The sequence below is a fragment of the Branchiostoma belcheri genome, unplaced genomic scaffold, assembly GCF_001625305.1.
Source record: "Branchiostoma belcheri isolate BF01 breed outbred unplaced genomic scaffold, Haploidv18h27 scaffold48, whole genome shotgun sequence".
NCBI classification, from domain to species: Eukaryota; Metazoa; Chordata; class Leptocardii; order Amphioxiformes; family Branchiostomatidae; genus Branchiostoma; species Branchiostoma belcheri.
Window position 1 is genome coordinate 1129301 of NW_017804109.1, and position 16742 is coordinate 1146042.

Consider the following 16742-nt stretch of genomic DNA (forward strand, 5'->3'; position numbering starts at 1 on the left):
CACAAATATTGTAACAATTAGAAAATTTTCTACTTTTTTAAATCATACTTTGAAATTATCTAGAAACATTGTGTTTTTTCGAAATGGTTACAATTTGTAATGTGGAATATAGCAATATAGAATTGACTCTAGGCCTTGGGCAAGCACTTCCAATTTAAATTGTAATTTAGACTTATTACAAATCCTGTAAAGATTCTCATCATTAATTTTTTGTTCATAATCTAAATCTAATCTAATCATGACACTACAAACTAGTTGTGGGATAGAAAGATTTGGCCAAGACATGGTTCTCAGCGTGTGAACCCATGCCATCTGACACTGTCATTACAATGTCATGAGATTTTCTGATAGGATATTTTTTCGGGCTATTGAGCCAGTGCCAGTGCACCCATGTCAGGGTAGCCCGACCAGACTCTCTAATTTGATAATTGGACAGTGGTCATTTGCATGCCTGGAACAATAGGTGACCTGAGGTATGACCCGCATGACAAAGGTGCAGGAACAGAATAATTACAAAAGAAAATGTAACATGAATTTCCTAAAGCATTGTACAACTCCTTGCACTGAAAGCAAGTTCATGTTGCAAATTGAGGATCGATTCCTTGCTTTTTATGTTTTCAGTGTACATCGGCTGAGGCTTATACATGGCAGGATTATGGCACTAAAACTCCAAATGTTTTCCTTTTGATTTAAATGTTTCCATGGAGTTATTGTTTATCTGTTAACCATGTCCATTCATCTTGTTTTGTTGTGACCTGTACTTAGCCAAGTCTTAATTCTTTAAAAAAAAAGATAAATTTCTACCCCCATGATGTTTCAAAGGGATTTGGCCAGGGGAGTTGCCCATCCATAGTAGGACAGATTGGACTATACCTGCCAAACAGAAACTAAGTGACCATGAAGTGTCCTCAAAAGTTGGCTTCCAACACCACAACCAATCAGGTCTAATATGAAGTGTTCTTGCTGAGACAAGGGTCTTTTATGATGCTATCTGATCTTTTTTAGTCATAACCGTTACACAAATGTTACACCCACCCAGGTATCAGCCCAGGTAGCACAGCAGGAGCAAAATCCACCTCCTCAAACATGTTCAAAAAGCTTTCTACTAGAAAGAGACTTTTTGCAGTCTTAATAGCAGAACAATTCTTCCCATGTACAGGAAAAATTCTTCCAGTAGAAATTTCTGAAGCTTTTGCAGAAAATGTTCAAAATGAATATTCATGAAAGTTATCATCATTCATACCTGTACATCATACTTGTCAATAATGACAATGACAATGACACAATAATATGTAATCACTTATTGAAAATATTAGCTGAAAATGTGAAGGGTGTTTATTAATATGAAGTGATATGAAGTGAAGTGTAAACCATCATCAATCTGGAAGCATCAATTTGGAAGCATATTTTTGTTTCCCACTTTCTGTTTGGTGGTTAAAGTCTGAAGGTTCTCTATCATAAGGCCTAATCATCAGCCCAGCCTGTCCACAGACCGACAGGCCTGTTCAGGCCCGCGGGCTAACCATTGAGCCCAGACCTCTCATGAATTTATCACAAACTTGTTAATTACACAGGTGTGAAAATGTGAATTCTCATTAATTCAGTGGTTTTCATGGGGTGTTCATGGGGCTAATTGGATGCGGTCTGGATGCGGGCTGGCTAACTCAGGCCGCGGGCTAAAGTTTAGGACTGCCAGGCTAAGCTGCTGGGCATGACGGTGTGTGTTCTAGACCGCCAGGCTTGCAATTTTTAAAGTCAAATATCTTGATAAATTTGTACATTCTGACCATAAAAAAAGCAACCTGGTACTGAAGATAGCATGATCTTTCCAATGGCATGCAAAAGTTCACTGTACATCCAGGAATAACAAAGTTGAAAATCAGGGGTTTCAACATAGCTGTCTCCAAATTCGGAAAGTGACATTCCAAAATTGAGGTGACCAGTGTTAGTTGAAGAATATGTGGTGAAGTTGGAAGGATGAGATTTTTGTCCTTGTCTCAGACTGTTAAATGGTAATGAAATCGGTCCATATCTGTCAAAGTTATGAGTTGATGTCATTTATGATCTGTATTGCACAAAATGATTTCATTCACAATGTAGAAATAGGAAACAATTTGAAAAGTTGGAAGAAGGAACATATGCTGAAGTTCAAAGAAGATTTATCCTCTTCCAGTAGAAATGAAAACAAGCTGTATCTTCAGTCTTTTTCTGTCGTATTACCTAAAAGTTTTATTCACACAGGAAAAGGGGAAAGCAACTTGAAAAGTTGTTTTGAAGAATATGAAAGACATGCTTCTTCGAAGAGGACCTTAATTATAGTGGCTGTTTGTCATTTATGTTCTCTTAGATAACTAGCCCTGAAATCATATCCCTAAAAAGGAGTAGGAAAAAACATGGAGAATTGTTTTCTGGTAAACTTTGAAGGAAAATTTCATCCCCGTGCATTGGCAGTGAAATTGGCCTGTCCCTGTCTAAGTGCTGGCTGTTTGACATTCTGTTAGATAATAAGTCTTGTCCTAAAATCATACCCCAAAAAAGGAGTTACGGTAGCAAAAAAACTTCAAGACTTAGACTAAGTCTTGTTTTCAAGTAAACTTGAAATTTCACTGTGTGCGTTGGTAATGAAAGTGGCCTGTCAATGTCTAAGTGGTGGCTGTTTGACATTAATCCATCCATGTTCTGCCGTGTGACTAATCTTTTAATGGCCCAGGTGGGAGGGGGGATCCCACTGTTGGCCAAACTGGTGGGCGGACCTCTGGCAAGTCAACGCAGGTGTCAGGGTTGGTGACGTTTTTGTGGACGTCACAGAGAATAAAAAAAGGCTTAATACCTTTGTGGAAGCAGACATGACATTTTCGGTGTGTGTGTCTGAGTTTGGTTTCGGTTAAACTTTGTAAGCATTATGTAAGAAGATGATGATTATGTAAGAAGATATGTGGGTGTGGATCAAGGTCAATTTTGGGCCTCCTGGTGACTCTGCTTGGTACTGCAGCAGCACTTACGGTTTTTGTGTCTTTTGTCCTGGTTTGGCCAAGTTTTTGATGTTGAAACGTGTGACACAGGAAAACAGTTAACATTAAGCAGATTAATTTTGGACTGAGCAGAGCACTTTAGAATATTCTTCTATCCTTTTACTACTTGAACCTGCAATGTACTCATTTGATATTTTGTGTGAAGGCTCTCTGTTACCCAATGGATCATAATACCACCCAGTGAGACCCTTCATGCTTCATTGAAAAGGAAAAAATCAACCTCGAGATTTACACTCAGGTGAGCTATATTTTGGTCCCTGAAATCAGGAAATGTTGAAGTAAAATTCCTTCATCGTGCAATCTTCTCTTCCCTCTCTGCAGGCACGAGACGAGTCTGAAGCTGTTCAAACATCTGCAGAATGCTGACATCACCGTCAACTCTGACTCCAAGTTCTACCACTGTAGCATGTGCAACTACTCCAGCAAGGTAAACTCACCTTTGTTGATAGATAAAGGCATCTTCAATGCAATTTCATGGCAGCAAAACAAACTATTCTGGATGAGGTACATGTAATCTGTATGACATTGACATTTACTGACACATTTTTGTCAAGTGTTTGACAAGTGCCCAACAAACAAGCCATGTGAGGCATCTCTTTTTGGGTACCACCCATAAATAGCTTTTACAAACTACAAAGCAAGCAATTGTTTTTCCTTTAGTGACATCACATTTTTGTCTCACAGACATCAGTATGCTATGGGACAGGATGGATTTACTACATAGAATAACCAATCCGATACTAGGGATTTGGAATAAATTAGACCAAGAAAATTATTGTAACTTATGTATAAACTTAAGGCAAAATCTCTGGTCTTCTTCAAATATGATGACCCATTCATGAAGTCATGTGACATGTTATGGGTCAAAGGTCACTAAAAGCCTGTATCACCCCCCGTCTCGGCTGAGTGAAGTTTGACAAACGCTGATGTAGAAGATCTACTTCCCCACTAAAAGATTTACATCTCCTGTTCGATACTCAAATTCTATCTTGGCTAATTTCTTTACTGGTAAAATGTTATATAAGGTGTGAGCCAGAGAATTTACACACAAAAACTACATTATACACGTACCTTTAGATAGTCCTAATATATGTTAGATATCATTTCCGATATGATCAAATTTCCGCCGTGTTCGGGAAAAGAAATGAAGCGAATTATACATGCAAAACCTCAGTAGCAAGGTGATTATCTCCAAGCTAAAGTTGTGACCAGCGTAAGTTCTGATTCTGGCATAGAAAATCGTTTATTTATCAGTCCTTACTATAGCGTAATCTTTGCACCCAAAGTCTTATTGGTTTGTGTGATTATTTGTTTCCTTGACAGACAAAAATTGACAAAAATCTTGGGAAAAAATATTAAAATATCCAAAGGACCATCACCAACCACTTTCAACGCCATGATTTGCTACTCAAAATGTGCGCAATTGCGTTTTTTAAGGCTTGAGAATCCAAAATTTGTCCCCGGACCCCCTAGATTGCGAACATCACGAACCTGGGCTGCCAGAAAAAAAAATCTTGCTGACTAGAGCCCTAAGGTGGTAAGATGGCAGTGCTTGTCACCAGTGCTGGTATCAGCTGGCATTATGAAAGGGTGCTTATTAACACTGGTTGATTCGGTCTTTGAAGCGTTCATCAAGGTTTCAAACGCAGCCAATTTCCTCGCGCTTTTTGATCACGGACACCAGAAGGATCCGATACCCTAATCAGTTTACCCGACTCAGGATTTCTTCCTGGAGACAAAAAAGCTGGCTAATGAAGGCACCAGAAGGTGCAAAATACGGTAACCAAGCCTGGGAGTTCATGTTTTATTCCTATTGACATAAGATACTGAGGTATTGGGGCTCTTGAAACCATAAATGTTTCCTCTTCCTAATATTAAAAGATTTTTTGTATCCTTGTGCGTTAGGCTATGAGTCATAATCATGTGATACAAACAAACAAACAAGCAAAAGAATAAACAAACAATACTAGCATGAAAGTTCATATTTTCCCCATGACTGACCAGTACTCATGTGTTAGCTATGAGGCAGTTTGGCTCTTGACTGCCTCAGTATGGGTGTATTGTACTGTATCTGTATCTGTATAGCCAGTATAACCGTTCTTATAACACACCAACTTCGCAGGCACGCAGCGCGGCGGCAGCTGGCTACATCACACCGAACGACTTGTTACACCTACCCCTTGAACATCTGACTCTAAACATTGTTTAAAGCTATCTAATGATGTGTTTCCTGTGTTTTCTCCAGGCGAAGTTAAACCTGATCCAGCATGTTCGCTCCATGAAACACCTGTACTCATGTGTTTGCTATGTAAAGGGGGTGAAGTCTGCCATCTCTAACTTCCTTGTTCTTTCGCCCTTTGTTTTTCCCAGGCGAAACTAAACCTGATCCAGCATGTTCGCTCCATGAAACACATGTACTTATGTGTTAGCTAGTATGAGGCATTGTGGGTGAGGGTGCGAAGTCTGCCATCCCTGACTGCCATGTTTTTCCCCATGTTTCCCCCAGGCGAAACTAAACCTTATCCAGCATGTTCGCTCCATGAAGCACCTGTGTTAGTATGGGTGAGGGGGTGAAGTCTGCCATCCCTGACTGCCATGTTTTTCCTTGTGTTCTCCCCAGGCGAAGTTGAACCTGATCCAGCATGTTCGTTCCATGAAGCACCTGTGTTAGTATGGGTGAGGGGGTGAAGTCTGCCATCCCTGACTGCCATGTTTTTCCTTGTGTTTTCACAAGGCGAAGCTGAACCTGATCCAGCATGTCCGCTCCATGTTTCACCTGTGTTAGTATGGGTGAGGGTGCGAAGTCTGCCATCCCTGACTGCGATGTTTTCCTTGTGTTTTCTCCAGGCGAAGTTGAACCTGATCCAGCATGTTCGGTCCATGAAACACCTGTACTCATGTGTTAGCTATGAGGCATTGTGGGTGAGGGTGCGAAGTCTGCCATCCCTGACTGCCATATTTTCCCCAGGCGAAACTAAACCTGATCCAGCATGTCCGCTCCATGAAGCACCTGTACTCATGTGTTAGCTGTGTGTTAGTGTGGGTATAAGGGGGTGAAGTCTGCCATCCCTAACTTCCTATTTTTCCCATGTTTTCCCCAGGCGAAGTTAAACCTGATCCAGCATGTCCGCTCCATGAAGCACCTGCGGAACGAGAACCTGCGGAAGCTACAGAAGGAGGAGAAGGGAGAGTCTGGCGCCGGGGACGATCTGGCCGAGGTGTTCTCTATACGGGACGGGGCAGACACAGAGCCAGCGGTGAGTCCTTGTTGTTGTTCTTGTTGTGGATGAATGATTAAATGAGTGAGTGAGTGAGCGAGTGAATGAATGAATGAAAGGGGACGACCTGGCCGAGGTGTTCTCCATACGGGACGGAGCAGACACTGAGCCAGCAGTGAGTCCTTGTTGTTGTTCTTGTTGTGGATGAATGATTAAATGAGTGAGTGAGTGAGCGAGTGAATGAATGAATGAAAGGGGACGACCTGGCCGAGGTGTTCTCCATACGGGACGGAGCAGACACTGAGCCAGCGGTGAGTTCTTGTTGTTGTTCTTGTTGTGAATGAATGAATAAATGAGTGAGTGAGCGAGTGAATGAATGAAAGGGAACGACCTGGCCGAGGTGTTCTCCATACGGGACGGAGCAGACACAGAGCCAGCGGTGAGTTCTTGTTGTTGTTCTTGTTGTGAATAAATGAGTGAGTGAGCAAGTGAATGAATGAAAGGGGACGACCTGGCCGAGGTGTTCTCCATACGGGACGGAGCAGACACAGATCGAGCCAGCGGTGAGTTCTTGTTGTTGTTCTTGTTGTGAATAAATGAGTGAGTGAGCAAGTGAATGAATGAAAGGGGACGACCTGGCCGAGGTGTTCTCCATACGGGACGGAGCAGACACTGAGCCAGCGGTGAGTTCTTGTTGTTGTTGTGAGTGAGTGAGTGAGTGAGTGAGTGAGTGAGTGAGTGAGTGAATGAATGAATGAATGAATGAATGAATGAATGAATGAATGAATGAATGAATGAATGAATGAATGAATGAATGAGTGAATGAATGAATGAATGGTGACGATCTGGCCGAGGTGTTCTCCATACGGGACGGAGCAGACACTGAGCCAGCGGTGAGTTCTTGTTGTTGTTCTTGTTGTGAATGAATGAATAAATGAGTGAGTGAGCAAGTGAATGAATGAATGGTGACAACCTGGCCGAGGTGTTCTCCATACGGGACGGAACAGACACTGAGCCAGCGGTGAGTCCTTGTCGTTGTTCTTGTTGTGAATGAATGAATGGTGAGGCTGTGAAGATGTCCCGGGTTCGAGTCCTGACATGCCACCGATCTTGTGCCCTTCAGAAAGGCACTTAACATGTCTTTCCCCACCTAACTCAAGTGAAAATGACTATTGTCCTGTCCTGTATTTGTTTCTATGTGTGGGACACAACACCAGCAACAGCTGCCTTCATGTCAGCCTGCAATTTGATTGTGTAAAACAGTGCTATGCTCGATTTGGCATGTAGACACATGTAATATATGACTCACTCAAATGTATGTCCAGCAATGTTATACTTGCTATTTGGACATTGTACTACAGTATCCTACACATACAGTAGCTAGAGTGCCATACTAAATGTATATATGACTTGCTCAGATGTACATGTATGTCCAGCACTGTTATACTTGCTATTTGGACATTGTACATTTGTACATATACTACAATATACTACCCACACATTGGCTAGCAATATACTACATTCAAAGTGAATGTCCAGCAATGTTAGAGCTGCTATTTGGACAGTGTACTATACTCCACACACAGTGGCTACAGTGCCATACTGCTAACATCCTGTAAGCATTACAGGATCTATGTTTATTGGGACCCTTCCAATAAAGTCCTGGGACTCGAGTCCAGTAATGAACATGTTCTGCATTCCACCCAAAAGGTCAGCCTCGTATTAAAACTATTTTTGGCTTGAATCTCGCCTCGGCTGATCTGCATATGGAAATCTCCCGTTGGTTGTTGGCAAACCCCAGCTAGAACTGCCCGCAGAGGCAGCCATGCTATTAAAATGTCAGAAATATTTAATGCAAATAGTGGCGCAGACTGATTAGGGTACTGTGTGATATGTATGTGTGTGTGCATGTTTGTATATACATGTACACACATGCCGTTATGCAATGGCTCACATCAGCGATTTTATCACGACTTCAAAGTCCGTAGTTCCTGGTTATGTGAGGGATGTGGCTTGTTTTGGACAAGGATTTTGATTGAGGCCTCGGCAATTTAATTCCTTGATTGTCATCACTGCAGGCACCATTTTTGTTTCCAAGCGTCCTTCCAAAAAAAAAAAAAAAATCCAGCTTGAAGGATCCATTCTGTGTGCCAAATTTTACATGGAAATGGAAGCAATAATATAATAGATTATAAAATTCTTTATTTGGAAAATCATGCCTGAAGGCTAATTGCTTTTACAGAGTCAAAGATACTATGCGGTAGTATAAAAGTACATGTAAGGCATTTTTACGCCAAAAAGCAGTTACTCAAGCAACTGGATATGATTTTGGAAACGGTCAGACGTTTCAGCTAGTATATCCACTCGACATAAGGTATTTTTAGCCCTACAAATACTAAGATGAAAGAGGCTGACACAAAATCAGTTTTGATCGAATACTTCAAAGTTGTACCCCAGGGGAAAATCTTAAACAAGTTAAGATTTTTGCTGCTAAGAGATTTCTAACTTCCTGTCTCCTTTTTTTCCAGACCGAGGGGAAAGACAGGGACCATCCAGAAGCAAAAGACGAGCAGCGCCCCCACAAGGATGGAGACGGTACTGCACCTGCTACAGACAAGCCCCACACCTGTGAAGGTACGTTGTTGTTATGTTTTTTTGTCCGCACAACACAAAACACGAAACCGATTTGCACCGTTTTGTCCACGACAAATCCCCGCCATCCCCTTGACGTCCCCTCTCGCTGACAGATGCCGGCGCTCATACGGAGCGCGCTCGGAACCCTAAGGTCCGCACGACCCGACCTGACCCCTGCGTGACCTTGGTCGTACGGGACGCATATTGATTGGCAGGCGGAGATGGCCGGGTTGTCGGCGGGGCGGTAATTTTGGCACAAGCCTGACATTCCTCCCCGCGGAAGTGGGTCGCACTCGGACTAGCACACTGTCAGGGTCACGGGGCAGCTCCGTGTAGCAGGGAGAGGCTTGAGTTTGATTGACATGTACATGTATGTGTGACAGCAGGAATGGGCTTGTATGGTAGAGGGCTTGTTGTGCGTTCCATGAGCAAGGGTACGATAGGATAAACTCAGACTGTTGGGGTCAGAGGACTGTTCTCAGTTCGAAAGTAGAGGATCAAGTTTGATTGACATGTACAGTGTTTGTGTGAGAGCAGGGATGGGCTGTACAGGGCACCGCTAGGGTTTGGTGTGTTTTCTGTGAGAGAGGGTTGGATGGACTCTGTGTAGCGGGAGAGGCTCAAGTTTGATTGACATGTACATGTATGTGCGACAGCAGGGATGGGCTATATAGTAGAGGGTCCTATCAGGGATTGTTGTAGGGTCTATAAGAGAAAGAAGGATTGGATGGACTCACACACTGTTGGGGTCACGGGGCAGCTCTGTGTAGAAAGTAGAGGCTCGCGTTTGATTGACATGTACATGTATGTGTAACAGCAGGGATGGGCTGTACAGGGTTCCGCTAGGGTTCGGTGTATTTTCTTTGGGAAGGATAGGATGGACTCACACACTGTAAGAGTCACAGGACTGCTCTCAGTAGAAAGTAGAGCATCAAGTTTGATTGACAATGTATGTGTGACAGCACTCCTCTAGAGTTTGGTGTATTTTCTGTGAGAGAGCGAGAGTAGGGTTAGATGGACTGACACACTGTTAGGGTCACAGAACTGCTCTCAGTGGAAAAGAGAGACTCAAGTTTGATTGACATTTAGGAGTGACAGTAGGGATGTATATGAAGTGTTCCACGAGTGTATTTTCTGTGGGGAGAGAGTTGGGTATCTAGGATGGCTTTGCACAACTGTTTGTTGGATGCTGCTAGTTGATTGTTGACAGTTACATGTATATTGGACAGATTCCAACTGGGATATAACAGAAGCACTCTACCCACAATATTTGTTTATTTTATTTATTTGTTTATGTTTATATTGCCATGAGGGCGTGGCTCCAAACAGGAGAGAAATATAACATGTATGCAACAACAATATTTTGGAGTGACATTTCTCCTTCATTGCAGAAGGAATGTTTTCATAACACAGACACCTTAAGCTGATTTGCAGAAGCATATTTGAGTCAATAATATGGCCGACATCGATCTTCAAAAAAGAAATTAAATTCCTTGATCTCATGAAAAGATGGGTGCATTTTGTTATGCGAGGATGGTCCGATGTAATGTCCTGTCCTGTCCAGAATGAATGTTGATGACCCAGGCTCATCTCTTTGATCATGGAGATAATTTGTGTGGCTTGAAAAAGTGCCAAGTGCCGTGCCCAAAGTGTCAGGAAGTACTTTGCTTGCTGCTGGTCCACTGATGGCTTTTGCCGACAATCATGCAAAAACGTATTCATCACATTTTTGCTTCTGCTATTTTTTTTTACAAGATTAAGTCTGACATCACAGAGAGAAAGGTAATCTAGGTTGTTGTATTTTTTATTTTATTTTATTTTTTATTTACATTTGTGGAAGGATTGACATAACAGGTGACTATCACCTCTTCAAGATGTCAAACCTGAGACCAGACTGTAAGGTTTGAACCACTCACACCGGGAAGGTCCCCTACTCTTTTCGATAAGTATGGTGGGTTCTTTAACGTGGGTGTATGAAAAGATGAGAGGGACAGCAAGGAAGAGAAATATTCAATAGTTCTGTTAACAATGGGCCCTGTGGAATTTGGGTACTCTTTGTACATGTGTCATCATTCTGAGAGAAGAAAGCAGGTTGCATTTAGGACTGGATTTTGAATATTCAAGACTTAGTGTTGATGTTAATAGTGAATTCTGTGAGAGCTAAGCTGATACGTAGTTGCAGATGTGCGCAGAATGTATTAAGTTTCTTGGTCAAATGACAAGATTTTACTGCATTTTTGAAGAGTGGGTTTTGTGAAATCTGCTGGCAGTTTTGATTGGATTTGTGTGCTTTGAGAGGCTGCCAAAGCTTTGGCAATAGCAGCTTATGTTCATAGAAAATGTTTAGTTTCTTGGTAAAATGTCAAGATTCTGCTGCAATCCAGGACAGTGGACATTGTGAAATTGGCTGTTGTGAAATCATGAGGATGGGGTGGTTTTGATGAGGATTTGTGTGTGTTGTGAGGCTGCCAAGGCTTGGCAATAGTAGCTTATATTTGTATAAAATGTTTAGTTCCTTGTTAAAATGACAAGATTTCAGGACAGTGGAGTGATGTGAAATTGGCTGTTGTGAAATCTGTGAAGATGGGTGCAGGGCGGTTTTGATGAGGATTTGTGTGTGTTGAGAGGCTGCCAAAGCTTAGCAGAGACAATAGTAGCTTATATTTACAGGAAATACTTTTAGTTTCTTGGTAAAATGACAAGATTCTGCTGCATTTTTTATAAGTTTTTGGTGGATTGAGAAGAAAACTGCATCCCAGGACAGTGGACAATGTGAAATCTGGACATTGTGAGATTGTCTGTTGTGAAATCTGCGTAGTTGGGGCGGTTTTGATGAGGATTTGTGTGCGTTGAGAGGCTGCCAAGGCTTGGCAATACTAGTAGCTTACGTTTGTATTACATGTAGAAAATGTCAAGTTTCTTGGTAAAAGGACAAGATCCAGGACAGTGGACATGTGAAATTGGCTGTTCTGAAATCTGCAGAGATGCATTTTCGAAGACTGGACAATGTGAAATCTGTTGGGTCGGTTTTGATGAGGATTTGTGTGCGTTGAGAGGCTGCCAAGGCGGAGGTGACGGCAGGTACTTTGCGGCCTGAGTGATGGGCTCGGACGACATATTCATTACCGGCCGCTTCTGCCGCTTTAATGCACCCGTCCCGACTTATTCCGATCAAGTTCCTGACACCGCCGCTCACCCCCCCTCCGTCACCGCGCCTTAAATGCGCCGGCCCCGCGCGCAAATGTTGCATGACGCCACATCTTCCTGCCCCGTCATTAGAGGGGCCGCGCGGCGGAATGTCATCAGAGCATATGGTCCGCCGAGAAGCCCCGGCTCTAATTAGCTGACCCAAGGTCACGGAGTGGGGCGGATTGACCTCTTGACCCCCGTGCGCAGAGGCTCTCTTCCCTCCGTAATGAGCACTTTGTCTGGATTAATTATTCCGCCCGTGCTTAAGGTCTCTCCCGGCACCAGGTATTTACCCCTGGGTGAGATATATTCGCTCGGGAGAATGAAAACCGGAGATGCGCAAGGTGACCGATGGTAAAATTTCCCTGCCCAATTCAGAAAAGTTTTCTGGGTAATAGTTTTGTTTTGCGCAAGGTGGATGACACTGGTGGAATATTAAAGATCGTGTCGCAGAGTACCACTGTACATCGTTCTGGAATATTTGACAAAGGAATAAATTAATTTTTTTGTATGGCAATAATTGTAGAAGGTACATGTACATGTAGTGCAACATATGGTACCCTCTACTACATAACAACCACCATACAATGTGTATTCTTATTAAAGGATGGTTTCTTTCTTTCTTTGACAAGTGTGTGAGTATGACAAGATAAGATACATTATTTTAGATTAACACTACATGTAATCACTGGTAGAGTCGAAAATGTCTATAAAATGTTAAACGGACAATAGACCCTTTTTGGACATTCTCGAAAATTCCGGACATTTTTCAAACATTTCTAAGAATGTCTGAACAGGGGCTTTACAGGGTCTTTGAGGACTTGCTCGCGTGAAGAGACTATGGATATAAAATGTCCACCTTGGGTTATTTCGATGTCCTTTTTCAGTAACTATGTCTACTTAATGCTCTCCCAACTGGCCTTTGTTCAGCAATGTCTAAATCATGTCTATTGTCCGTTTAACATTTTATAGACATTTTTGGCTCTACCTATAAGTATCTTGCTTAGTGGCTCATCTTTAAAGTCAAAATAAGACATGACTATCCATCTTCGATACCCGAAAATTGGAAAATCCTTCAAATTTTTGTGAGAAAAACATGTGCCAAAACATCCTATCATAACAAGCTACTCAAATCAGCCACAACAAATGTGCATCTTGTGTTTGCAATACGTTGATTGAAGTTAACCCAAACACAGGCCTTGCATTGAATCTGCCCACCCCATACACAGTAATATTATATGATATATCTACATACTAGTATGAAAGTTCTGAAAGTTTTAAGTGGCTGGGGTTCATCAGAGCACTTTGGATGAAATATTCAGGGACGGGGGAAATTAATGGAACTGCCGCGGCCCAATTGAGCCGAACGCGTGGCTTAAAGCGTCGGTCCTCCAGCCTTAATTCCACGGTCATTATCAGCAGACGTGGACTTAACTCACATCGAATATGTACCGGGGGCTGGTCCATCTTACATCTACATGTACTGACAGGGCTGTAGGGTCTTCATTGGAGTTAGAAATGTAGGGTATAGCGAAGTCTACTTATGCCTATAGAGATAGTAGACAGTATAATTTTAGGGTAAAATTTTGGAAAGAAAAGTGAACATTTTTTAGTAAATTTTTTGTCAGTGCGTCATAGTTGATTTTGTAAAAGGAAGATGCCATTGAATATGTATCTCACATCACAGTAAGGCATTTCTATGGACACTAGATATGTATTTCAGGAGATAACAAGTAGAATTAAAAATGTACAACTTACATTGTAACTCACATGGAATATGTACCGACAGGGCTGTAGGGTGTTCATCGCAGTAAGGCATAGCCTAAAGCCTACTCCTTTCTATTGAAAAGCTACCGGTAGATATACAAAAAAAGTCTTGTATTTCAGGGGATAACAAGTAGAATTAAAAATGTACAATTTAACTCACATTATATTATGTACCTAGGGCTGGTTCATCTTATTAATTACATCTACATGTACTGACAGGGCTGTAGCTATAGGGTCTTCATCAGATTTATGACTTCAGGGTGTAGCCTTCTTCTTTCTAGATGGAGATAGTACTAGTAGATATTTTTTAGGAGATAACAAGTAAAATTAAAAATGTACAATTTAACTCACATCGAATATGTACAATGTACCCGGGGCTGGTCCATCTTACATCTACCCACATGTCTGTAGGGTCTCCATAGGAATTATGACTTAGGGCTGTAGCCTACTTCTTGTTACAGAGATAGTAGATATATTTCAGGAGATATCATGTACATGTAGTCTTGTAGTTTTAATATCGAATAAAAGGTATGGTCAAGAATTTGGACTTCTAGTCAGAAATATACTTAGTGTAGTAAATATATTTGGAGATAACATGTAGAATCATATTTTAGTGAATAAAAACGTACAAATTAAAAGGATATTGCCAGTAGTAGTCAAAAGATTAGGCTCCAGGAAAAGTCAGGAGGGATTAGTGCAATTTTAAAATTTTTGCAGGTTAGTGTATGGTTCAGTGTTTGGTGACCCTGATTTGGGACCAAAAGGTCAAGAGTTTATGCATAGCATCCCTTCATCTTGTTATGAATTAGTTGTAGAATAGCTAACATATCATACATCTCATTTTTCACAGTTGAGTATAGTATCTCTTATAATTATTTTCTTAACAATCAGTCATCATGCCACATACTTTCAGCTGCTTCGTTTGCAAGGATGTTTCACGTTTTATTTGTTGAACAGAGAATAAAACAAAGTTAAGTATATTCGCACAAAGTTGCTGTTACCCAGTGAAATGAGAATGTGAGAATGCGGCATCTCCTATAATCATTTTCTTCTTGTTTGCCATTATTAATCCTTTCTCTTGCCTAGTTCATAAGGATCAGTTTTGTTTGTTGAAGGAGAAAAAAAAACAAAGTTTAGAACTGTGTACATTTTATTTAACCCAGTGGAAGTGACAGTGTGTGTTGACAGAGTAAACGTACCATTCGAATTCTGCCCGGTCTCTTCCAGGGTCGGGTCAGTCTGGGTCCAACACTCCCGCTTGTTTGCTTAATCTGGTGGCCAGATTTTCGCTCCAGCTCTTTAATTCCTGCAGACAATCTCCATTTCCCTTTCATCAAGCAAAAAGGTAGCGGGGTGCCCGCCGCTGCCACCGTGATTATTCTGGCCAGATTAAGCTCATTCAAGTGAAGGCTGCACATGCAAAATTAACAGCATTTAATTGCAAAGAACCCTCGGCGGACAGGCACTCGGTTCAAGTGTTAATATAGTAAATAGAGTGTGGATATTAGGTGGGTGCTAAATGTAAATACACGGCCCTAGGTCGCCAAGGGGTCACTGCTTCCACCCCAATCAAGCGATGTTTGTTAATGCGTCGAGCAAAACTGTCGGCAAAGTTTCGCGGCTTCCGCACAGGCGCGTGCCTGATTGCTGTTTTTCGATTCTGGGTGGGGAGGGGGGCGTACGTACGCAGGGCTTGAAATTCGTTTTGGGGAATAGATGCACTGGTGCACCCAACATAGAAAATCGGGTGCAAAAAAAGTTTTTTGGGTGCACCATATATAATAAAATACAAGAGGAAGAATGTCCGCAAAAGCTAATATTTTCTTTCATTTCTAAAGAAAATTACTACAACAAACACACACACACACACACACACACACACACACACTGTCCGGTTTATTGTCTGTTGTTCCCCATCTTCCGAGGGTTAGACGTGCTTGCACTGTGGTACTGAGGCTTGATGGCAGCCGCCACTTGCCTCTGTCCTGTGGGTTGATGTTGTCTTCAGTTCAAGATTGTATTATAATTTGTCTGACACTTGTTAGATGACAGATGTTACTGCTATATATTACATAAACCTACCAAAAAAATTTGGGTACACTGGTGCACCCACAGAAAAAAACTGGGTGCACAGCTCCAAATTGGGTGCACTAAGGTGCACTTGCACCCAGCATGTCGAGCCCTGTACGTACACCAATGAATACCCCAGTATATGTTGGTACTTCTTGCATGTGTCCCCCTTTCTTTGTGGCTGACGATCTGCTCATTCTCATGTCGCGTGGAGCGTGAAGACGGGTTAATGCCATCCATTCGCTCGGGGTGACCACGGGTCGTGCGAGCGTGCGTCGTCGTCCCGCAATTTGCGCGACAGGAAACGGGGGAGCTCCATCCTCTGTGCGCGGCACTAGAAATCATTGCGGTAATGGCCGTCAGAAAGGGCCGCTGTAATGGGGCAGGTGGCTGCACTTGCCCCCACAATTGCCCCGTCTCCCTGCGTCTTAAATCCATTTGGGTCCAACAACCTCTGCTGCCGAGTCTTCTTCCGAGGGAAGATTACTTAAGACAATTTGGGATGACTTTTGGAGTGTCTTGCATAGTTCGGAAGAGTGACATTTTTAGTAGTATACTAAGTACATGTACAAGTATGATTAGCATAGTGTTATCCCAATTATATTGCTTTCTAACGTGGTAGTTTCAGTGACTTTTGGAGTGTTTTAAGTCCATTTGGGTCCAACAACCTCTGGTTGCCGAGACTTCTTCCGAGGGAAGATTACTTAAGACAATTTGGGATGACTTTTGGAGTGTCTTGTTGTTGTCTCACAGTTGGGAAGAATGACATTTCTCAGTAGTATACTAAGTACACTGTTAGTGTGATTACCACAGTTAATGTGTTATCCCAATT

The 16742-nt window shown here is 42.1% G+C and overlaps 1 protein-coding gene across 1 annotated transcript in view; it reads left to right on the plus strand.

Moving 5' to 3' along the window:
* Window positions 1-16742, plus strand: part of LOC109479318 (zinc finger homeobox protein 4-like) — a 141461-nt gene that overhangs the window by 75362 nt on the left and 49357 nt on the right. The window contains exons 6-9 of the mRNA XM_019781272.1: window positions 3354-3459; window positions 5880-5918; window positions 6173-6289; window positions 8779-8884. Coding sequence (XP_019636831.1) covers window positions 3354-3459; window positions 5880-5918; window positions 6173-6289; window positions 8779-8884 — 368 coding nt within the window. The remainder of the gene's footprint in view (window positions 1-3353; window positions 3460-5879; window positions 5919-6172; window positions 6290-8778; window positions 8885-16742) is intronic.